Source organism: Crotalus tigris, unplaced genomic scaffold (genome assembly GCF_016545835.1).
Source record: "Crotalus tigris isolate CLP2741 ecotype Arizona unplaced genomic scaffold, ASM1654583v1 scf7180000018925.3142382, whole genome shotgun sequence".
NCBI lineage: Eukaryota > Metazoa > Chordata > Lepidosauria > Squamata > Viperidae > Crotalus > Crotalus tigris.
In genome coordinates this window covers 1804148-1829006 of record NW_024097278.1, presented here as the reverse complement: position 1 = coordinate 1829006, position 24859 = coordinate 1804148, and the positions used below count along the sequence as shown (strand labels likewise).

The window sequence follows — 24859 nt, the reverse complement described above, 5'->3', positions numbered from 1 at the left end:
AGTTCCCCATGTTGTGGTGACCCCCCCAACCACTTATACATCACCGGGTGCCAGGGGCATGGCCAAAGAAAAGGGGGGAAAAATGGCGGACCGCCTTGTTTGGCGACCCCTGTGAAATGGTCGTTCAACCCCAAATGGGGTCCCGACCCACAGGTTGAGAACCACTGCATTAGACTTTAATGTGTATGAAAATTGGATTAAAGCAAACTTATTTTAATGATATCGTGGGCAAAGTATTGTTTTCAGGCGTTTTTTTAATTTATTTTTTTCGTGTAAGGGAAGAATCACACCACTAAATGTTAGTTGCTGATCTCTGGGGATTGAAAAAGGGGTCTTGGATTTCAAGAAGGCCATGAATTGTGCACCCCATGAGCAGCCCCATGTGCACCCCATGAGCAGCCTAGAGGCGAAGATGCTCGTCTCACACTCAGAAAGTTGAGAGTGAGACTAGGCAGTGGCAGATGTTTCTCTATCAGGGTGCAAAGAGAAAATATCTGCTATGAACTGCATGTTGGCCTCAGGAACGGCATCCGGCCAGTAAACGCTCAGCTCCATCCAGTTGTAACAACTCCACCCCGAAACAAAGAGATTAAAGGGTCATAAAAAGAAAAAAAATGGATTGCGCAGCCCCGACCAACAGCTAAAATGTGAATATTTTTCAGGAACTTAAAACTGGCATCTTTCAATAACTACATTTCTCCCTAGGACAGGGGTGTCAAACTCAATTTCATTGAGGGCCGCATCAGCATTGCGGTTGCCCTCGGGGGGCTCGGGGGGTGTGGCCTACTGGCTGGGCGTGGATGGAGTGGGTGTGACCTACTGGGTGGGCATGGTTTCAGCAGGCAGTGGGGCACTCTCCTCACAGCACCGAGAGGTTGAGCCGGGCAGTGTGAAGCTCGCCAACTTTGCACCTTGCTGCCTGCTGAAACTGGGCAGGCTGGGGGCTAGGCAGCATTGCACTTCTCATCAGATTTGCACCACCCAGCTCAGCTCTTGGCGCTGTGAGGAGAGCGCCCCACTGCCTGCTGAAACCGGACAGGCTGGGAGCTAGGCAGCCTCGCATTTCTTTTTGGATTTGTGCTGCCCGGCTCAGCCTCTTGGCACTGTGAGAAGAGCCCCCCACTGCCTGCCGAAACCCCTCCCCCAGAGCGCATCAAGCCGGATATGTGAAGTAGGCGAGGGCCATTTGCTGGCCACTTCCAGGCGATGGTGCATTTCTTCATTCCTCACAAAGGGTGACATCTCCCCAGCATGCACCTGGGGTGGGGCCGACACGGCAGCGGCTGGTCCCTCACTGTTTCCAGATGGCCTTGTGGAGCTAAGACTGAATGCATTTCAGCATAGTTGGCCACCACAAAATTGTACATTGGCTCCCGGCCGGCCTGGGCCAGGGCCAAGGCAGCAGGGGCCGTTCCCTCACTGTTTCCAGGATGGCTTCGCGGGCCACATGAAACCACTTTGTGGGTCACATCCGGCCCCCGGGCCTTGTGTTTGACATGTCTGCCGTAGGAGTTCCAGTTGAGTGTCCTTGAATGATCTGCAGTAGGCAGTTCAGCATGAAATAATGTCAGATGTGATTCCCTTCTGAGTTTTCATGGCTGTCGTTCTTCTCTGCATGCGTTTTTAGAGGCAGACGAAATAGACTCCGAAGGCAGCATCGGACCTCCCCATAAAAGGCTTTGCTTATCGTCAGAAGATGACCAGAGCGTTGACGGCAGCACTCCATGCATCTCTGTCGTTGCAGTTCCACGTAAGTGGTTCTCCTGAAAGATCTGCAGATGTAACCGGCTACAGTAAAACATACATGTAGACCAGGAGGGTTTGTGGAAATGTGTAGCAAGAGAATTTTAGTTTTGTTGTTGAACTGAGTCCACAATTCATTCGTTCATTCATTCATTCATTCATTCATTCATTCATTCATATACCACCTTTATTATTTTTAGAACAACTCAAGGGGGAAAACATATCAACGCACTTTCCTTCTCCTCTTTTCTCCACAACATCCCTGTGAGGTGAGTTGGGCTGAGAGAGAGGGATTGGCCCAAGATCATCCAGCTGGCTTTCATGGCTAAAGCGGGACTGGAACTCACCATCTCCTGGTTCCTAGCCAGGTGCTTTTACCACTAGATCAGGGGTAGGCAACCTTGGCTCTTTTATGACTTGTGGACTTCAACTCCCAGAATTCCTGAGCCAGCATGGCTCAGCTTGGAAACCTCTCCCTTTCCCCTCAGCATGGCTGGCTCAAGAATTCTGGGTATTGAAGTCCACGAGTCATAAAAGAGCCAAGGTTGCCTACCCCTGCACTAGACCAAACTGGCCCTGAATACCTCAAGAAAACAGATGGCAAAACAGAAATAGCAAGCAGACATAGCTGACTGAAACATATTCATTGAGCCTGGTAGCTACTGTGCATATATGAGAAGGATATTTACAATGAAGATAATAGTCCTACACAAGCTTAACCCTTTATGTGCTTTTCAGTTTCAGAAAGTGATCCGAGCTTTGAGGTGACCATGACTGCTACTACAGAAGTAGCTGACCATGAAGTTAACGAAGGAACGGTGACTCAGATTCAGGTATGATGCCGTTCTTGTGGTGTCCCATGCACTCTTGGGGCATGGCTGCGTGGGATTTGAAACTATAAAACGGTTGCCCTCGGAGTAATGGGTTTATTCTGAGAGTTGAAGTCCACACGTCTTAAAATTGTCTAAGTTGAGGATCTCCTCTCCTGTTTACCTTTCCCAGATCCTTCAGAATGAGCAACTGGATGAAATCTCTTCTCTAGCCAATGAAGAAGTGTCTGCAGTCAGCCAGGCCTGGTTTACAACCAAAGAAGACAAGGATTGTTTAACAAACAAAGGCAAGTTTACATGTTCTGATTTGGGGAGGGCATCTCTGTGTCTTCCACAGGAGGAATATCTGTGAAAGTTCGGTGCATGACAGACAAGTATGACCTTATTTTGAGAGAGATTAATCTGTTTTATTAAAATAACTTGTGGACAATATGCTAGCTTTTTTGCAATGAGAGCTAACAAATATTTATATTTATTATTTATTTAGCCTATGGCTAAATTATTATAACTTGTACTTTATCGGATTCCCTGCCATTCTGGCCTTTATATATATATATATATATATATATATATATATATATATATATATATATATTATATTATATATATAATATATATATATATATTGTAAAGCAAATAAATAACAATCACTAGGAGAATATATATATATATATATATATTATATATATATATATATATATATATATATATATATATATATTGTAAAGCAAATAAATAACAATCACTAGGAGAATAAATGAGAAAAACATTTAATAAAACCTAGCTTTCGTCGGAAGCTTCCGACATCGTCAGGGTTAAAAGCAATTGTTGGGAAGAAGCTTATATATGATCACTAGATGCCTGCATCCGGCTTCTGGACCGCGTCACTGGCTGGGCGCTGACGCAAAGGGTATGCTTAGAGTGCAATTCGATCAGCTGGGACCGGTGACGCGGCATCTAGTGATCATATATAAGCTTCTTCCCAACAACTGCTTTTAGGTAAATCTCCTCCCCCTGTCTCTTCCCTCCCTGATACAGCTGACAAAGTGAGAAAGAGCCTGTGGTCTAGAGGTTAATGCAGCTGCCTAACATGCACACAGCCCAGGCTCGAATCTCAAAAAGGGTAATTTTGGCTGAAGAGCGTTAAGAAACTCGAAATAGCTATCCCATTCTCCCTTAATTCTTTGTTAGCAATCCAAATTTTATTATATATATGTGTGTGTGTGTGTGTGTGTGTGTGTGTGTGTTTTCTGAGGTTTTCGCGGGTGTTTGTATGTAGGTCTTTGGTTCGGGTTTTCTCCCGCGTAAAATTGGAAGTGTCTTGGCGGCGTTTCGACGAAGTCCCATTCGTCATCTTCAGGCTGGTGTTTTCAGCTTCGTGCTTCGAGCAGCTGCTCGAAGCACGAAGCTGAAAACACCAGCCTGAAGATGACGAATGGGACTTCGTCGAAACGTCGCCAAGACACTTCCAATTTTACGCGGGAGAAAACCCGAACAACCAAAGACCTACATATATATATATATATATATATATATATATATATATATATATATATATATATCTTGTCTAGAAATAATAGAAACTCTTCATTTCCATTTTGAGGCATTCATTATCAGTGCTAAACGTCAACATTTATGTACATATATGGTTAAATTTATTGTGTGTATGAAAATATAACAGATAAGAGCTTGTTGAATTGGGTGCATAGATTTAAAACCACTTTGCTCACTTGGAAAAGCATTGAAAAAAATTATACTGTGATTTAATGATCATCTCTTATTTATTAAGTCTTAAGCCACCCAATAATTGCCATTCTCTGTCAGCTTGTACTAAAAACAAAATGCCGTGGTGGCCGGCCACAAACGAGTAAAATTTATCTGCTTGATTAGAAGTGGATCTAAATAAACCGTCTCTGTTTCTCTGTGCTAATTGTTCCCTGTAAGTTGAACTATTAGTAGGGTAGTTTGTGTGATGGTTTCTTCTCCATTTTTAAGGTCATAAGTGGAAACAGGGCATGTGGTCGAAGGAAGAAATTCAGATTTTGATGAGTAACATCGAGCGTTATTTGAAGGTTTGTGTTGCTCTCAATATGTGTCTTAGTTTCAGATGTTGGTCTTTTCTGTCTGATGGGTTTCAGAGTTTTCATCAGTGGGATTCCATAGAGTTTTTTCATCTTTGTTGTAAAGATGAGTCCCTTTAGCTGCGTACATAAAGAGACCTTCCTCTTCTTCTTTTTAAAGAAAATTTTATTGATTTTCTAGTTTTACATTTAAATATTTGAAAAGCAACGTGGCGGCTGAGTTGGTCAATAATTCAATAACATACAAATATCTTTAGTACAGATCTCAAACTATTACATTAAATATTTCCTCTCTTTTCCCCTTGGTATTTACTGTCTCATATTTAAATTAATACAATTCTTACTATATCGATTAAATAAAAATAACCTCCTTACTTTTATCAATAATTTTAAGTTGATATAAAAAATAACCTTTTATCAATAATTTTAAGTTGATATATCCTAGTTGTTTTAACATTCAATCTTTTTAGACAACCAATGTCCTGGTTAGTTTTCCCCAATTTTTAGTTTCCCATTAATATTTAAATTTAACGTTTAATATTTATAATTTCCAAGTTTTAAATAATCCCAATTTCCTTTATCACAATTCATCACAGGATCACAGGATACACATCTTATCTATTTGAATTCTGACCATCTTACATCAACTAATTAATAATACAATATAATATTCTTATTTCCTGGTAATTCCCAAATATCTTAAATTTAGTAACCAAAATTTCTCTTATTTCAACATTTAATGTTTCCTTTCTTTTTCTCTTAATATCTACTATCTCATATTTAAGCTAGTAATTTTTATTATTACCGCTAGGTAAAAACATATTTATTACATTCATCGATAATTTTTTAGCTTGTATATATCTTAATTACCTTTACATTTAAACTTTATAAGACCACGCTCTTCACCCATGTTTGCCGGAGCTTTTATAGCAGTGGATCTGGTTAAGCAGCACCCAGACCATTTACTTACCCATTTAACCAAAGAATGAATGGTGCTTTTGTTTTACAGTGGGATTGTCTGTCCTTCTTATAGCCTTAAATCAAAGATTCAGTGGTTGACATGAAGCCAACGAATCTTAAATTGGGACATCTTGAACCTCATCTTGTCCCTGACTGACGCTGAGTCAGCCTCTTCTTAAAAATACCTGAGAAAGATGTTCATTCCAATTTGTTTGTCAGCCTGTCTCCCAAATAGAGAGAGCTATAAAGAACTTTTTTAGCTGGATTGGTTTATAATCGATTTCATTTTGTAGTTATGAAAAAAGGAGACTACGGATTCGAACATCCTTGTTTTGATTTTAAAGCCCATTAGAAATAATGGAGGTCATTTCTTCCATGTTGATTTCAAGTGAAATGCATTTTGCACCTTTTCCTGGTTGCTAGTTGATATTTTTCAAAAAGAAAAAAATATTGCTGCCATCTCAGTTTAATCTCGTATTAAACATTATAGTTGTTATATTGCACAACTAAGCAATAGTATAAGTTCCTGGTTGTCTAGCAGCCATCTTAAACCTGCAAAATCCAATCCTGCCTTATTTTTCCAGAGGTGATGGTTTTCCTCTCCCATTTACTATCACAAACTGGAACTGGCTGATTAGAGCAGAGGTCTTCAAACTTGGTCCTTTTATGACTTGTGGACTTCAACTCCCAGAATTCCTCAGCCTGGCTGAGGAATTCTGGGAGTTGAAGTCCACAAGTCATAAAAGGGCCAAGTTTGAAGAGCCCTGGATTAGAGTTTGAATCGCCCTACTTATTTTGGGAAGGCTGTCCTGGAAAAAACAAAATCAGTTTTGACTCACTGTCAAGTGATGGGAAACTTAAATTGTCATCCCACTCTTAATGTGACCAGGCCCGTGGAATCAAAGATGCCACCGAAATCATTTTTGAGATGTCAAAAGATGAAAGGAAAGATTTCTACAGGACCATTGCGTGGGGTTTGAACCGGCCTCTCTTTGCTGTTTATAGACGAGTCCTTCGCATGTACGATGACCGAAACCACGTTGGCAAGTATGAACCTTCCTGAGGTTTGACCTCAATGGTAGGATTTTGAGTTGTCAACCAGCTTGATGGTCAGGTCAACAGGGTCTAGCTTGAAGAGTAGAGCCCTAAAATGTTGGACAGTGATGATGTCAGATGAAGGAGTTGACCAGAAAATTACTAAAAAAAACCAAAAACCTTTCTGTAGCTCTGATTCAAAATCCCCAACGTTCGTAAGTGAAGTGAATTTCCAGCTGAGACCTTCATCCTCCATAGCACCTCATCATATTACTGATAAGGCTAGACGTTTGGGAATCAGATCTTTTCCCATGTACTGAAGTTCATCTGAAGATCTATGAGTAGATCCAAATTTAACTTCTGCCCATTCCTGATAAATATACTGAGCATCAATCCGGACAAAGTGGCGGCGAGGTTCATTAGTGGTGTCTCCACATGGATGAATCGTCCTTAATGTGGAGGTCAGCTCCTAACCCTTCTCACTTTCCATAAAGGCTTAAAGACCTGGATCTGTCAGTTGGTTTGGGGCTCTATTGGAGGGATATCATATTGGGGGCGGATGACAGATTAATAACAGGTCCCATCCCATCCCCTTCTCATCATCTTCCCTCTCTCCCTATCTTTTTAGCTAGGAGGGGGTGTTTTTTGTAGTATTGTATTTGCATTATTAGGTTTTATATAGTTTTAATATTGTAAGCAGCTCCGAGAACCACGTGATAAGATGGGCAGATAATAAATTTTACAAATAAATAAACAATGAATAAATGTATTTTAAGTATGATTGTGTTCTTCTAAAAAAAAATCAACAATGTGTAATATTCTGAAATTCTGAAAATAATGGCTTGGATGACCGTAAGGTCGTGAAGAATTGATTGCTAGTTTCATCCTATATAGCAGGGATCTTCAAACTTGGCCCTTTTATGACTTGTGGACATCAACTCCCAGAATTCCTCAGCCAGCATGCCTGGGTGAGGAATTCTGGGAGGGGTCTTCAAACTTGGCCCTTTTATGACTTGTGGATTTCAACTCCCAGAATTGCTCAGCCAGCATGCCTGGCTGAGGGATTCTGGGAGTTCAAGTCCGCAAGTCATAAAAGGGCCAAGTTTGAAGACCCCTGTCGTATAGGAATAAAGAGCAAATTATACAGCTTCCTTTCCTGGTGATCCTAATTAAAATCATGATTTCCAACAATCGGAAACTAGCAAATTGCACACACGATGGTGGAGCATTAGGAGACCATGTTTTTCCCTTTTGTCCCAAGAGTCTCCTCAAGACAGTGGGCCAAGATGAACTTGTATAATGAGTGTGCATTTACATCTTCAGTAAATATGCTGTTTACATATTTAACAGGTATACTCCCGAAGAGATCGAAAAGCTGAAAGAGTAAGTTTTATTTAAAAGCAGATTTTTGGCAGTAGTTCATACCCCATTCTGGAAACTTAGTTTCATCTTAGGTGGACAAATGAAGATTCATGAATTTATATTCAAGAGAGAGAAAAGAACAACAAAATGGATTGTGTGAAATAAATGCTCCCCCCCCCAAAAAAAAGCCATTTGCATAGGACTTTGGGGGAGAGCTTTCAGCTTTATTTGGCGCAGATAACTTGATTAGAAAGGCTTTGTTAAATCTGTGCTCTACGTCATATAGAATAACAGAGTTGGAACAGACCTTGGAGGTCTTCTAGTCTGACCCCTTGATCAAGTCGATCAGGCACCCTGTTCAGTGGGAAATTGAATGCTCCCTACCACAGAGGCCTGACTTGATATTGGCTGTGTAAATGCCCCCAAATCTCTCATGGATGCATGTCAAGAATACAGAGACTGGCCATCACCCTTAAAAAAAAAACCTTCCTTTTTAGGACCCTATAATCCCTTAATTCGGGATAGAGTTGGGATAGGACTGGATGGACTTGAGCATTTACCGGCCAGATGCCCTTCCTGATGCATACACGGAGTTCAAAGCAGATATTTTTTTTCCTTTGTGCCCTGAGAGAGAAACATCTGCTGCTAGCTAGGAGTGAACTCTCAACCTTCTGGTTGGGAGGCGAGCATCTTCACCACTAAGCCACCACGTTGCTCACAGCCATCATGCTTGTACAGTATATCTACTGACAGCTGCTCAAAAGTGAAAAGTGGGAGGTTACAAGAATGGCCCGTGAGCAGCAGATTACTGTGGCTCAATCTAACCAGGGGTAGGCCACCTTGGCTCTTTTATGACTCGTGGACTTTAACTCCCAGAATTCCTGAGCCAGCCATGCTGAGGAGAAAGGGAGAGGTTTCCATGCTGAGCCATGCTGGCTCAGGAATTCTGGAAGTTGAAGTCCACGAGTCATAAAAGAGCCAAGATTGCCTACCCCTGATCTAAACCTTAGTGTTTCCCCCCCCCCCTTCTGGCATCCCATTTCATCTCCCTCCCAAGTTGCCTCAATGAGATTGCCTCATCCCTGCAATGCTGTGGGAAGAATCCTGGCAGGACTGCAGAAAATGGATGGAGACGTCACTCCTGTTGTCATCTTTCAATATGGTGGCACCTCCTTCCCTCCCCCCCCCTCGGGTCAGCAGTAACCTGGTTTGTGTCAGAGGCCTTCAAGCTTTTTAGGGTGCAGAACTAAGCCAAATAATAGTCCTGGACGATTGAGCAAAGGGCAAAGTTTTACTGATAGAAAACTGACTCCATTCCAAGTATTTTATTTGCTTGTTTGTTTGTTGCTTTTATTATTCTGTGGGACTCCGTCACGTTCTTACCAAATCTTTGGGTGCTGCAGAAAAAAAACCCTGCTCTGTTTGATTCCATGTCTGTGGAGATTCTCAATCCTCCGGCTCCTGGTTGTGCCAAAAGTGCTTTTTCAAAAGGCAACTGGACTTTGTTTTTTTCCTTGAAGAGGTTTCGCTTCTCATCCAAGAAGCTGGAGGGTGGGGCATGGAAGGATTTATACACTTCCCCACCGTCCAGTCAGAACTGAAGAAGCTTCTTGGATGAGAAGCAAAAGATCTTCAAAGACAAATAAGACAGTCCAGTTGCCTCGTGAAAAAACACCTTTGGGATGACTATGACCTGGATGACTGAGAATCTCCATAGACATTGATTTCATAGTCCTGATCCTGAGCAAAAACTAAGCGCTTTTTTTCCCTTCAGTTTAAGAATCAAGCACGGGAATGACTGGGCGACGATAGGAGCCGCTCTCGGGCGGAGCGCTTCATCCGTGAAAGACCGGTGCAGGCTGATGAAGGACACTTGCAACACAGGTAGAAGCCTTAAAAGAGCAGCCAAGAAAACCTGGTTATGCTGGTAGGCTGGCTTTGCATGCAAGACATCTATTAGCTTAAGGCACAGGTCGGCAACCTGCAGCTCCAGAGTCACATATGGGTCTTTGAGCCTTCCCTTGCGGCTCCCAGAGACAGAAGCACTTGCGCTTCCTTTCCCTTCTCTCTCTCTCTCTCTCTCTCTCTCTGTGTGTGTGTGTGTGTGTGTGTGTATGTATGTGTAAAAAAAAAGAGTGGCCTCACACAGTTCTCCAACGAGCTGACAAGCTTATTGGGCAGGGCTCCTCCCTTTGCTGCATCTCAGCAGGAAGCAGGAAGGGCAGGACAGAGCCAGCCCAATAACGTGTGTCAGCTTGTTGGAGAAGAGCCTGGTCAGCTTGCCAGTTGAGCAGAGAGGGGGGGAGAGAGAGAAGAGAGAGAAAGAGAGAGAGGAAGAGGAAAGAGAGAAGGGGGGAAGAGAGAAAGAGAGAGAGAGAACTCATGCACAGCAGCCTCTATTTCTTTTTAATTAAACTCTTTAATCAGGCTTCCCACCCCTTGCGTGCGCGCGCATGTGCGCGCACAAGTTTTGCGGCTCCCAGTGTTTTCTTTTCTCTGGGAAACGGGTCCAAGTGGCTCTTTGAATGTTTAAGGTTGCAGACCCCTGGCTTAAGGAAAATAAAGCCCCAGCGTCACACACTGCAGAATGTTTTTTTCATGCATTTATTTACCAAGCAACTAACAAAGCTTTAGAAAGAGACGTTGTGCAAAGTGCATTTGCATAAAAGGCACCTCTCTTCCAGGAATTAAGGCAGCTGTTTTCCTTTCCAAGGACAGTGTAGTGGCTTCAAAACCTTTTCCCGGGTGTCTCTCCATGGCCCTGTCGGGGGGTGGGGGGCAAACGTGGCATAAACTTTCAGGTAATGGAAATCCAGGGGAACCCTTTGTGAAGAAATCGTGAAATATCCAAAATGCACAGCTGCTTTTTTTGGAAAGAGGAGTTTCATCGAGATGAAACTTTGCAAAACGCCTCTTTAGAACACTTTGCACATTCTTCATAAAATAATACATTTTAGGTTGCTGGCTTATTATATAGGACAGTGATGGCGAACCTTTTAGAGACCGAGTGCCCAAAACCTGGCCCCGCCCCCACTCCACCCCCCCGCCCCGCCATCCCCCGCCTGCCCACAGGACCACTCACCGCCTCCAGGGCTCGCCGCAGATCGCCCAGGCAGCCCAGCAGCACTATGGTGGCCACACCCTCTGCCCGCACCCTGCAGCATCAACTGCATGATGGGGTGTGAGGACAGAGTCTTGTCTACGCTGCCTGGCTGCCATGTCCTTGGCTGTGCTGCTCCGTGTGGGTCACGCTCGAGGGTGACTGTCCTGCAGGGGGGCTGCTGGAGAGGAGAGGGTCACGGGGGGAGGCGAGGCTGGGGCAATGGCACGTGTGCCTACAGAGAGGGTTCCGAGTGCCGTCTCTGGCACCCATGCCATTGGTCACCACCACTGCCTTAGACGTTCTGTGGAGTGTACTATTTCACTGAAAGAAACTCCATTAACTGTACTACTAAGATGTACTATTTCTGCCTGAAATAGTGGTATCATCATTATCATTCTTTAAAAAGTCACAAAACTGTATTTACCCAGTAGGGAGGCAAACCTTTTGTCCCCAATAATCATCTGTCAATAGAGTTAGCTACTTTGCATTCACTGAGAAGTGTGCCTACAGAGAGGGCTCCGAGTGCCGTCTCTGGCACCCGTGCCATAGGTTCGCCACCATTGATATAGGATATTAGGGTATAGGGTTCTGTCAACTGGTTCCGGCAAAAGATTTTCTTCCATGTCTTCTGAATTATGTATTGGCAAGTACTTAGTTGTCTACCTTCAGTTTCCTCCCCCAAAGACGTTGCTAGTTTGCAAGGAGCTGTCCATGGTATATCCAGAATCCATTCTGTTTGCTGCCTGATAGGAACATGGTTGTTTTTACCACCCGTCTTCCCTGCTGAACAGGGTTCCTGCGAATGCCTTATCATTGGAGGGTGCTGACATATAGCTGTGTCCTTTCTTGCCCCTCTTAATCAGTCTGCTGTTCTTCGGCATATCCTTCTGATCTCATCGTAGATCAGTGAAACCTGGTGTTACAGCTACAGATCACAAAGAGGCTTCCACGGTGTTTTATTCCAGCCTACTGCCGTCCTTGTTAAAGGCACAAGGACCAAGCCCTGCTGATGCAATAGGCTGGAGACTTTACAACAAAACAAACCCCTTTTAATATGGATGACAAACCTGTCAAATAGTCCAAAACACAAACAGCAAAACTCAATTCCAAAGGAATGAAATAGTCCACAGGAAACACGATGCAAACAGAAGAGACGTCACAAGCAAGACGAACAGACCAGGATTCCAAGAAGCACTTTGCAAACAGTTGCCTTCAGCAACCAGCACCGCCCACACCTCCCTTTATTCAGCAGTCCCAAGGTGTTGCCTCTCATCGCCTTCTCCTTTTACTCTGGAGGCGTCATATTGATTGCTGCTGATTTTCTCTTGCTAAATGACCACGTGTGCGAGCATCAATTAGCAAGTCCATCAGGTGTGACTCTTCTGACTCATTCTCTTCACACAGCTGAGCTTCATCAGGAACACGATTGGAGGGCCCAGGCTCTGAATCAAACCGTGAGTCCTGTAATTCATCCAAGCCTCCCTCTGCCCCTGATGGCCCTTCAAATACCTCCTCCACCTCCTCCTCAGATTCCTCAGACTCAGCTGTTGTGAGCACAGGCTGGCATGGAATCACAACACATGGGGATCTGTTGCTTCCTATAAAGCATTTCACCAGTCAGATTACCGTTACCTCTTAAAACGGTTTTAAAAATTGCAACATACAAAAAGGTGCCATTTAGAAAAGTTGGCTTGAAACTCAACATTAAGAAAACCAAGACCATGGCATCTGGCCCTCTCAGTTCCTGGCAAATAGATGAGGAAGAAATGGAGGTAGTGACAGATTTTATCTTCCTGGGCTCCAAGATCACCGCCGATGGGGACTGCAGCCAAGAAATTAAAAGATGCTTGCTCCTGGGGAGGAAGGCTATGGCAAATCTAGACAGCATACTAAAAAGCAGAGACATCAACCTGCTGACAAAAGTGCGTATAGTCAAGGCCATGGTTTTCCCAGTTGCAATGTATGGCTGTGAAAGTTGGACCATAAGAAAGGCTGAGCACCAAAGAATTGAGGCCTTTGAACTCTGGTGCTGGAGAAGACTCCTGCGAGTCCCCTGAACTGCAAGGCGATCCAACTGGTCAGACCTAGAGGAGATCAACCCCGACTGCTCTTTAGAAGACCATATCCTGAAGTTGAAACTCAAGTACTTTGGCCACCTAATGAGAAGGAAGGACTCCCTAGAGAAGAGCCTAATGCTGGGAAAGATGGAGGGCAAGAGAAGAAGGGGACGACAGAGAATGAGGTGGCTGGATGGAGTCACTGAAGCAATAGGCGTGAGCTTAAATGGACTCCAGAAGATGGCAGAGGACAGGAAGGCCTGGAGAAACGCTGTCCATGGGGTCGCGATGGGTCGGACACGACTTCACAACTAACAACAACAACATATTACAAATTGTCAACAGGAGAGTAAAGTAGATAGAGTTGGCAGCTCTTAAGTTCCATGGGCCCTGGCCCTGGCCTGATTGGCTAACCACAAGGGATTGTGGGAGCCATAGTTCAAAGTACAAATAGCCCTCGGGTTATATCGATTCATTCAGTGACCCTTCAGTGTTACAGTGACACTAAATAAGGGGGACCAGTCCGACTCTCTTTGGTCTCAGTCACTGCTTCTATTGAACAGCAGGTCCTGATCCACAAGCCAGAAAGTTTTTTAGGGGGAAAGGAGGGGACATAGGAACCTCTCACCCAATGGTGGGATTCAGCCAGTTTGCATCGGTTCAGAAGAACCAGTACCAATTTTTTTCTTCAGTTCGGTGAACCACTTACACTAAACCTGTGAGGCACGTCGCACCAGTGATGATGTCAATGCGCTGCACGTCGTGCCAGTGCTGACATCAACACAAGTGTTGCGCCAGCAATGACAGTGTGAGGCGCATCACGCTGGTGATGACAATGAACAGAACCGGTTGTTAAATTATTTGAACCCCACCACGGCTCTCACCTCCTCCCCCAATAAGTATAATATAAGATAAGGGGCTCAGCTCTGGAGTCGGAGGTGTGTTTTTTCTCCCCCATGCCCTGCATTAACATCATCGCTTTTATTGTTTCCAATTCAGGGAAATGGACCGAGAAAGAAGAGAAGAGACTAGCAGAAGTGGTCCACGAATTAACCAGCACCGAGCCTGGAGACACTGTCACGCAGGGAGTCTCTTGGGCCGCGGTGGCAGAGCGGGTGGGCACCCGGTCGGAGAAGCAGTGCCGCTCCAAATGGCTGAACTACCTCAACTGGAAGCAGAGTGGAGGCACGGAGTGGACCAAGGAAGACGAAATCAACCTCATTCTTAGGTTTGTATCGCTAATCCCTAAGTCTTTTCTCTAACCCACGGGTCAGTAACCCGCAGCTCTGGAGCCGCATGTGGCTCTTTGAGCCTTCTCCTGCGGTTCCCAGCCTCCGCCATTTGCAGAGAGAGAGACAGAGACAGAGAGAGGCACTTGCGCTTCCCCTCTCTCTCTCTCTGTGTGTGTGTGTGTGTGTGTGTGTGTGTGTGTGTGTGTGTGTGTAAAAAGAGAGTAGCCTCAAGCTGTCCTCTGACAAGCTTATTGGGCGGGGCTCCTGCCTTTGCTGCATCTCAGCAGGAAGCAGCAAAAAGCAGGAAGCAGCTCTCTCTCTCTCTCTCTCTCTCTCTCTCTCTCACACACACACACACACACACACACACACACACACACACACACACACACAGACTGAGTGGGGAAAGAGGACTGGCAGACCAAGGGCAGGAGAGAGCCAGCCCAATAAGAATGTGTGTCAGCTTGTCAGAGGACAGCATGAAACCAGCTTGCCAGGTGAGCAGAAGATCAGAGAGAGGGAGAAAAGGGGCCAAGAGAGAGAGAGGGAGGGAGGGAGTCAGGGAGAGAGAGAGAACTCATGCACAGCAGCCTCTATTTCTTTTTAACTGAACTCTTCAATCAAGCTCCTCACCCTCGTGCGCGCGCGGTTCCCAGTGTTTTCTTTTCTCTGGGAAATGGGTCCAAGTGGCTCTTTGAGTGTTTAAGATTGCCGACCCCTGCTCTAACCATTGATAAAATAGGTCCCAGGTTTGAAAATATTCTGTTTCTTCTTTTTCTTTCAACCTTCAAGTAAGTCTGTCCATTTTGGCACAGTCTAGTATTTTTTTTTAATTATTTCTTCTTCTGGTGTTCCTTCATTCTTCCAGTATTGTGCAAATATAATTCCTGCTGTTCATTTTAATGCATTGTCCAATCTTTTTTTTTTTTTTTGAAAGCTCCGTGGGAAGGCTAATATTTGTAAAAGGAATCATTTCTTTTTCTGCGTTACCCTGTCAGAATAGCAGAGCTAGACGTCTCTGATGAAAATGACATCAATTGGGATTTGCTGGCGGAAGGCTGGAGCAGCGTGCGCTCACCCCAGTGGCTTCGTAGCAAATGGTGGACCGTCAAGAGGCAGATTGCAAACCACAAAGAGGTTTCATTTCCCGGTAAAGTTTATAACTCTATTCTTGGCTTGCTATTGGACCGGTTGGCCAGATCCACAAGTGAGGAGTTTAGTCAGTATTTTCTTGCTCAATGCCTGTCTTACAGGAATCTTCCCAGACGGGCAGACGGCACCTAGGCCAGGCTACAGTAGTGGCCAAAACGGTGGAAACCTTTTGGGAAAAGTGTACAGTAGAAATGCCACCTTTGGTTAAGTTTCCACCCATTTTTCTTCTAATTTCTTTATAACTGTAGCCTTGTTCACTTAATAATCCTATTTTACATCGCTTGCTGGGCGACCGGTCAACTCTTTGCACCACTACTTTAATTTTATTACCTTTTACAAGCTCATTAAATGAAAGGGAAAAAAAACCCAACCAACTTGATAGCGATCACATAACACACTGACAAATGTCCTCCTCTCAGCTTCAATACATGACATCGATCACTGAATCCTACTGTGATCTGACTGGCTCATTGCTAAAACAAGATGACACCCAATTGGCTCTCTAAACACTCCTGCTCATTGGCTACAATCAGGTGAAGGAAAGCTACCTGAGATCAAACTAAGCAAGTTGTGCTTCCTTTTTCTGGTTATTTGGCTATAACTTTTCATAGAATACAGGACAGATAATTGAACAAACTATGCTGCATTACATTCTTGATTAAATTATCTTTCCATTGAGATATAATTTTATGGTACTACTCCCGAAAAAAAAGTGGTGTTATTAGCCATCCAACCTCAAAAATACACTTTTCCCAAAAGGTTTCCACAATTTTGGCCACTACTGTAATTGCTCTTGGTACCCGTTATTTTTTATTACAGACGTTTACTTTGATTTTAGTTTCCAGCAGCCTTGAATGACTTTTTTGTTCCAGTGCTTATAAAAGGTCTGAAGCAACTGCACGAAAGCCAGAAAAACGCTCCGGCACACCAACTTCCAGAGGCCACATCTTTGCCTGGGCTGCCAAATTCTCATTCTGGTTCTGGGGTTCAGCACGTCCAGATCCGAGTGGCCCGTTTAGAAGAAAGCTCAGTCTGCTCTCCTGCTTCCGTGGCATCCTTACAGATCCCACTCCAGATCACCCACGTCTGTAAGTCACCAAAACTCACGCCGGACTCTCCGTTTTTACTAGGTGCACGTTTCGTCTTTCATTGGGGTGTTCGGTTCAAGAGGGGTAAACCAGAAGCATTTATAAAGTACAAATATCACTGGTTTATCTTGTATGGTGCTAACCACGGTTGCAGTTGCATTGAACGAGGATTGCACGTTTTCATTCATTGCAAATGAATGAGAGCCAAGGAGGGTTCAGGACGAAGGGGTTGGTCTTTAGCCACGGGGGCTCCCTTTGGACAAGGATCATTTTTAATATATATATAATATCTTATTAATTTTCCAATTTTCCATTTGAATATTTACAAGGCAACGCAGTGACTGGGTTACAATAGTTCAATAAGAAAATCTTAGTGCAAATCTCAGGTTACAACATCAAATATTTCTTCTCTTTTTCCCTTAACATTTACTGTCTCATATTCAGGTTAGTACATTTTTAATTATATCAATAAGAACAGTGGTTCTCAACCTTTCTAATGCCGCGACCCCATAATACAGTTCCCCATGTTGTGGTGACCCCCAACCACTTATACATCACCGGGTGCCAGGGGCGTGGCCAAAGAAAAGGGGAAAAAATGGCGGACAGCCTTGTTTGGCGACCCCCGTGAAATGGCCGTTCGATCCCAAATGGTGTCCCGACCCACAGGTTGAGAACCACTGAATAAGAACATCATTATTACATTTATCAATAGATTTTTAGCTCATACATATATCTTAATTACATTCAATCTTCACAAACAATCCATGTCCTGTTATTAATTTTTGCTCAGTTTTTAATTTCTTATCAATATTCCCATTTAACCATTGATATTTATAATTTTCAGACTTTGGGTAACCAACATTTCCCTTATCTCACTTCATAACAAACTATAATATCCAAAATACGTATTTTATCTATTTGAAATGTAATCTGGACAAGGGTCATTTTTCAGGCCAATCTACTTTACTGGTTTTCTGCTGGGGGGGAAAAAATGGAGAAAAGGCCGTACAAACAGTCCTCTACTTACGACAGTTCATTTAGTGACCGTTGAAAGTTACAGTGGCACGGGGGGGGGGGAAAGTGACTTGTGACCATTTTTCGCACTGCATTGCAGCATTCCCAGAGTCACGGGATCAAAACTCAAGACGCTTGGCCGCTGACTCATTTTTATGACGGCTGCAGAGTGTCCCGGGGTCACGTGATCCCCTTTTGCGACCTTCCGACAGGCAAAGTCGATGGGAAAGCCAGATTCACTCAACAACAGTGTGACTAACTGAACAACTGCAGGGACTCACTTAACAAGGTGGCAAGGGAGGTCGTAAAATGGAGCAAAATTCACTTAACAAATGTCTGCCTTAACAATGGAAATTTTGGGCTCAGTTGGGGTTGTAAGTCAAGGACTACCTATACATGAATCTACAAATAAAACTTTTCTATGCTTCCCATGTACAGTGGTGGCCAAAACTGTGGAAACCTTTTGAGGTTTGATGGCTAATAACACCACTTTTTTGGGGGGGTAGTACCATAAAATTACATATCCATGGAAAGATAATTTAATCGAGCATGTAATGCAACATAGTTTGTTCAATTATCTGTCCTGTATTCTATGAAAAGTTACAGCCAAATAACCAGAAAAAGGAAGCACAACTTGGTTAGGTTGATCTCAGGTAGCTTTCCTTCATCTGATTATCGCCAATGAGCATGAGTGTTTAGAGACCCAGTCGGGTGTCATCTTGTTTTGGCAGTGAGCCAATCAAATCACAGTAGGATTCAGTGATCGATGTCATGTATTGAAGCTGAGAGGAGGACATTTGTCAGTGTGTTATGTGATCGCTATCAAGTTGGTTGGGTTTTTTTTCCCTTTCATTTAATGAGCTTGTAAAAGGTAATAAAATTAAAGTAGTGGTGCAAAGAGTTGACCGGTCGCCCAGCAAGCGATATAAAATAGTATTATTAAGTGAACAAGGCTACAGTTATAAAGAAATTAGAAGAAAAATGGGTGGAAACTTAACCAAAGGTGGCATTTCTACCGTACATTTTTCCCAAAAGGTTTCCACAATTTCGGCCACAACTGTATATAATACTGGGAATGCAGACATTCCAATTCTCCTTTCTGCCTTTTCTCTCCAGCCGAAGTGGTGCAAACATACATTCTTTCTGAAAAATGCCGCAGTGAATCACTCAGCACTTCTGTCTCCCGTTGCTTTTAGTCTGTGCAAACTTATAGCCTTGCATATTTTATGCTGTGGCTTTTCAGATTTGCTGAACCTCTCTGGGTCTCTCTGCAAAATCTTTCCTAGGTACAACCACAGTTGTGGTTCCTCTTTTGTTCTTTGAAGGCATCTGCTGGGTAGATGTTACAGTAGTGGCCAAAATTGTGGAAACCTTTTGGGAAAAGTGTACCTTTGGTTAAATTTCCACCCATTTTTCTTCCAATTTCTTTATAACTGTAGCCTTGTTCATTTAATAATACTATTTTACATCGCTTTCTGGGCAACCAGTCAACTCTTTGCACCATTGCTTTAATTTTATTATGTTTTACAAGGTCACTAAATGAAAGAACACAAAAAAAACCTAACCAACTTGATAGCCATCACATAACACACTGACACATGTCCTCCTCTCAGCTTCAATACATGACATCAATCACTGAATCCTACTGTGATCTGATTGGCTCATGGCCAAAACAAGATGACACCTGATTGGCTCTCTAAGCACTCATGCTCATTGGCTACAATCCAATGAAGGAAAGCTACCTGAGATCAACCTAAACAAGTTGTGCTTCCTTTTTCTGGTTATTTGGCTATAACCTTTCATAGAATATAGTACAGATAATTGAACAAACTTTGCTGCATTACATTCTTGATTAAATTATCTTTCCATTGAGATATAATTTTATGGTACTACTCCAAAAAAAGTGGTGTTATTAGTCATCAAACCTCAAAAATACACTTTTCCCAAAAGGTTTCCACAATTTTGGCCACTAATATAGAATGGCTTGATGGATAACCAGGACTGGGTAAGAACCCTGATCATGCTAACTGTGATCCTAACCAAACAAAAAACTTTGTGACGTTCTAGACTGAATCTTTCTGGCTTGCCAAGACTGAGAGAAGAACCAGAGATGAATTCGTTGCAAACATAATCCTGGCAAATGTTTGTTTCTTCTTTAAAGTCCTATCTTCCACGGTACCGTTGCTAATATTTGTAACGCCATTGCCTTCCGTATTGCCAAGATTACACAAATACGGTTACGAAGTTATTCCAAGCGGAGTTCGATTTTAACAGTGGCTTTGACCTTTTTACTTTGTAGTTAGTGAATTGATTTCTGGGGACCCTGAAGATTTATTGAGTGGAGAACAGCATTGCACAGATGTGCACAGAGAGAGAATTGGAAAAGAGCCATGGGTGGAACTCAAATAGTTTGGATAGCTCCATTAGCCAAGGCAGACTGCTGATCCTTCTTTTACGATGGGCTGCGATTTAATTCTTCCGAAGCTAACAAAATCCGGCCCATGGAGCAATTTGTGCTGGGAGTCTTCCCAAAGACCTGTTCAAACTATTCCAAGCTTTCGTAACAGTAGCTTCTGAATGTACAAAGTTGTTTTCCTTATTCCTGCTTGGACAACCTGGGTGCCTGTTCTGTTTTACATTTCTCTTGCAGTTACTGTGCTTAGAACTTAGTTGCTGATTTGAATCTTTGGTCCCGTTTTGTTTTTGTTTTGTTTTTTTTCTTGTGTAGCTTCTGCCGATTCCCCTGCTGCTTCCGTTGATTCTGAAACTATTACATTAAATAGTGGAACTTTGCAGACTTTTGAGATTCTGCCAGTAAGTATTACGGAGTTGGCTTGATTATATCTTTTTTGCAGTGAAAAGATATTGACCGATATGTTTAAAGCTGTAGTGCAGGGGTAGGCAACCTTGGCTCTTTTATGACTCGTGGACTTCAACTCCCAGAATTCCTGAGCAGCATGGCTCAGCTTGGAAACCTCTCCCTTTCCCCTCAGTATGGCTGGCTCAGGAATTCTGGGAGTTGAAGTCCACGAGTCATAAAAGAGCCAAGGTTGCCTACCCCTGGCCTAGGCCTAGACCGCTTTCTGACTCATAAACTTCAACTCCCAGAATTCCTGAGCCAGCATGGCTCGGCTTGGAAACCTCTCCCTTTCCCCTCAGCATGGCTGGCTCAGGAATTCTGGGAGTTGAAGTCCACGAGTCATAAAAGAGCCAAGGTTGCCTACCTCTGGCCTAGGCCTAGGCCGCTTTATGACTCGTGGACTTCAACTCCCAGAATTCCTGAGCCAGCATGGCTCAGCTTGGAAACCTCTCCCTTTCCCCTCAGCGTGGCTGGCTCAGGAATTCTGGGAATTGAAGTCCACGAGTCATAAAAGAGCCAAGGTTGCCTACCCTTACTCTAATGCAAAAGTAGAACCTGGGTCCACATCAGCATCTCCCATTCTGATTCTGTCATCCGATGTATTGGGAATACAAGTCCCAGAATCCTCAGCTAGTAGGCAGTATAAGTACCTAGTTTGTCATGCTTTGTTTCAGTTAACTTGTCAAGTGCAATTTCTCTTTGATGTCTCACTTGGAAGGAACTTCGCTGGGATGGCTATTAAACAGATGACTTCTCTTTCCGTTCTCACCTCTGTTCTTAGTCTTTTCATCTACAACCAACTGGAACTCCAGGCACCTACTTACTCCAGACCAGCTCATCCCAGGGCCTGCCTTTGACCCTAACCACCAGCCCCACTGTGACCCTGACGGCTGCTGCAGCCCCAGCCTCACCAGACCAGATCATAGTCCATGCCTGGTCGGTAGGTATCAAAACGGTGGACCACGGGGGCCTGGGAAGTGGGGTTGATGAGGGTGGGTGGCTTAAGAGCTGTGGTTAGTGAGTTAGGCTAGCTGTGACCGATTTCTAGCAGTGTATCGAAGAACATCCCGGGTGCATCCATTTTGCTTTGCAGCTTGCTTGTTTGTTTATATCCTGCCTTTTATTATTTTTTACAAAAAGCTCAAGGCAACCAACCTATCCAACACACCTTCCTACTCCTCCTTTCCCCACAACGACCCTGTGAGTTGGATTGGGCTGAGAAAGAATGACCAGCCCAAAGTTAGCCAACTAGCTTTCATGCATGAGGCGGGACTAGAACTCACCGTCTCTTGGTGATTGGCCCAGATTCACCAACTGGTTTTCATGGCTAAGGCGGGATTAGAACTCTCCGTCTCCTGGTGATTGGCCCAGATTCACCAACTGGTTTTCATGGCTAAGGAGGAACTAGAACTCTCCGTCTCCTGGTGATTGGCCCAAAGTCACCCAGCTGGCTTTCGTGGCTAAGGCGGGACTAGAACTCCGCATCTCCTGGTGATTGGCCCAAAGTCACCCAGCTGGCTTTCGTGGCTAAGGCGGGACTAGAACTCCACATCTCCTGGTGATTGGCCCAAAGTACAGCCTTGGCAGAGAGTCACATTGGCCACTGGGCAACATTCCAGCTCTTAACAGAAGCCAATATATAGTAGTGGCCAAAATTGTGGAAACCTTTTGGGGAAAATGTACAGTAGAAATACCACCTTTGGTTAAGTTTCCACCCATTTTTCTTCTAATATCTTTATAACTGTAGCCTTGTTTACTTAATAATACTATTTTACATCGCTTTCTGGGCGACCTGTCAACTCTTTGCACCATTACTTTAATTTTATTATGTTTTACAAGCTCGCTAAATGAAAGAACACAAAAAAAACCCAACCAACTTGATAGCAATCACATAACACACTGACAAATATCCTCCTCTCAGCTTCAATACATGACATCAATCACTGAATCCTACCGTGATCTGATTGGCTCATAGCCAAAACTAGATGACACCCGATTGGCTCTCTAAACACTCATGCTCATTGGCTACAATTAGATGAAGGAAAGCTATCTGATGTCAACCTGAGCAAGTTGTGCTTCCTTTTTCTGGTTATTTGGCTATAACTTTTCATAGAATACAGTACAGATAATTGAACAAATTTTGCTGCATTACATTCTTGATTAAATTATCTTTCCATTGATACATAATTTTATGGTACTACTCCCCAAAAAAGGGTTATTAGCCATCAAACCTCAAAAATACACTTTTCCCAAGAGATTTCCACAATTTTGGCCACCACTGTATTCCTCACCAACCTGGGGAAAGCATCTTTGTAATGTTCTCAAAGGACGTGACAAATCCGTAAATATAAAACGGCGCAATGAAACATGATGCTTATAATTCTGAATTAAGACATTCTTGATGGGTGGAAGTTATACACCATTATTGTCCCTTCATCTTTTTAATATATTTCAGCGCATTTTGGGTTGAAATCCATGAATTTCCCATGGTTTCAGGTATTAAATCCATGAACGCAAAACCTGAATAAACAGAACTGTGTTCTTGTATTTAGCTATTTAATTAGTGAAATGCCGCAGTGTTCCTTGTTTAGATCCAAGGAATGGATGCATGTTCAAATCTGACCTTAGACCAGTGATGGCGAACCTTTTAGAGACCGAGTGCCCAAAACCTGGCCCCGCCCCCACTCCACCCCCCCTGCCCCGCCATCCCCCGCCCCGCCTGCCCACAGGACCACTCACCGCCTCCAGGGCTCGCCACAGATCGCCCAGGCAGCCCAGCAGCGCTATGGCGGCCACACCCTCTGCCCGCACCCTGCAGCATCAACTGCATGATGGGGTGTGAGGGCAAAGTCTTGTCTACGCTTCCTGGCTCCCATGTCCTTGGCTGCGCTGTTCCGTGTGGGTCATGCTCGAGGGCGACTGTCCTGCAGGGGGGGCTGCTGGAGAGGAGGGGGTCACAGGGGGAGGCGAGGCTGGGGCAACGGCACGTGTGCCCACAGAGAGGGCTCCGAGTGCTGTCTCTGGCACTTGTGCCATAGGTTCGCCACCACTGCCTTAGACATTCTGTGGAGTGTACCATTTCATTGAAAGAAACGCCATTAACTGTACTACTAAGATGTATTATTTCTGCCTGAAATAGTGGCATCGTCATTATCATTCTTTATAAAGTCACAAAACTGTATTTACCCAGTAGGGAGGCAAACCTTTTGTCCCCAATAATTATCTGTCAATAGAGTTAGCCACTTTGCATTCACTGAGAAGACTCGGAAAAGTTTTTGAAAATAAAGGAAACGGCAGGAAATGCACAAGATTACATGCAAATGAGTCCCTGCACAGCATGGAAGATTAACGTTGCTTGGGAAGGATTGTGTAGTAAAAATGGTCTGACTTGGAAACGGTTGGGGTACATAGATCAGTGAATTTGGAAATCACGGGTGGCAGAAGCAACTAAAATACAGGTAGATGTCACATCACAATACACCTCTACATCTCACACACACAAACACACATAAGGGACAGAGCTTGGATGGCAAGGCCATTCCTATCATCTTGGCTGCCTTTATCCCATTCTGTAGATGCCACTGTAAATGAGGGTGCCTTATTTTGTAAACTACTAATGTTTGTCTCTACTTAATTCGGTCATGTTGGAGAAGACGCTTGACAGTCCCTTCAACTGCAAGGAGACCCAATCAGTCAGTCCTTAAAGGAAATCAATTCTGACTCTTCTTTGGAGGGATAGCTCCAAAGATAGCTCCATAGTTTGAGCTGAAATACTCAAACACTTTGGCTCCCAAATGAGAAGAGAGAACTCCTTGCAAAAGAGCCTGATGTTGGGGAAGATGGAAAGCAAACGGGAGAAGGGGACAGCAGAGGATGAGATGGTTAGATAAGAGGTTAGATCAGTGGGTCGGGACCCCATTTGGGGTTTTATTTAATGATTTGTTTTATTAAAGGAATCATGCCTTATTTTTATGTTCACACGGAAGCCTGAAAAAGACCCGTGTGCTTTAATGTGTAACAGACAAAGTGAATGGAGTTCTCATGCACAGCTCCTAACACTTGGAGGGTAGATGGGACGATGTCCAAGGTATGACGTCCCATGAAAAGGCAACTTGGCCAAGGCTCCTTATTCTTCCTGTGTGTTTACTCTGAAGGGCAGCTTTTACACATAACAATTAGAGGAAAGCTTCTTGAGAATGGATAATGACAGATAATGATGCTGTTGCTGATTAAAGTCCACCTTTGGCAAGATAAATACTGTACTTAATTGATGGGGGTCTTCACTTTACATACACTGACTAGAGAACTGGTTCTCAACCTGTGGGTCGGGACCCCATTTGGG

The 24859-nt window shown here is 43.8% G+C and overlaps 1 protein-coding gene across 9 annotated transcripts in view; it reads left to right on the top strand.

The window, feature by feature from the left end:
• The window catches only part of DMTF1 (cyclin D binding myb like transcription factor 1), a 67769-nt gene that overhangs the window by 7226 nt on the left and 35684 nt on the right, over window positions 1–24859 (top strand). For 6 of the 9 annotated variants that reach the window (XR_005558430.1, XR_005558431.1, XM_039357501.1 and 3 more), the window contains 12 exons: window positions 1628–1750; window positions 2482–2576; window positions 2746–2860; window positions 4569–4645; window positions 6504–6661; window positions 8000–8032; window positions 9786–9895; window positions 14171–14399; window positions 15402–15553; window positions 16428–16643; window positions 20386–20471; window positions 21299–21457. Coding sequence is in view for 7 of the 9 variants with exons in the window: in XM_039357501.1 (XP_039213435.1) it covers window positions 1628–1750; window positions 2482–2576; window positions 2746–2860; window positions 4569–4645; window positions 6504–6661; window positions 8000–8032; window positions 9786–9895; window positions 14171–14399; window positions 15402–15553; window positions 16428–16643; window positions 20386–20471; window positions 21299–21457 (1553 nt within the window). In the remaining 2 variants the exon portion in view is untranslated. Of the gene's footprint in view, window positions 1–1627; window positions 1751–1943; window positions 2013–2481; window positions 2577–2745; window positions 2861–4568; window positions 4646–6503; window positions 6662–7999; window positions 8033–9785; window positions 9896–14170; window positions 14400–15401; window positions 15554–16427; window positions 16644–20385; window positions 20472–21298; window positions 21458–24859 lie in introns of all 9 variants that reach the window. The other 3 variants (XM_039357506.1, XM_039357504.1, XM_039357502.1) reach the window with 2 other exon arrangements.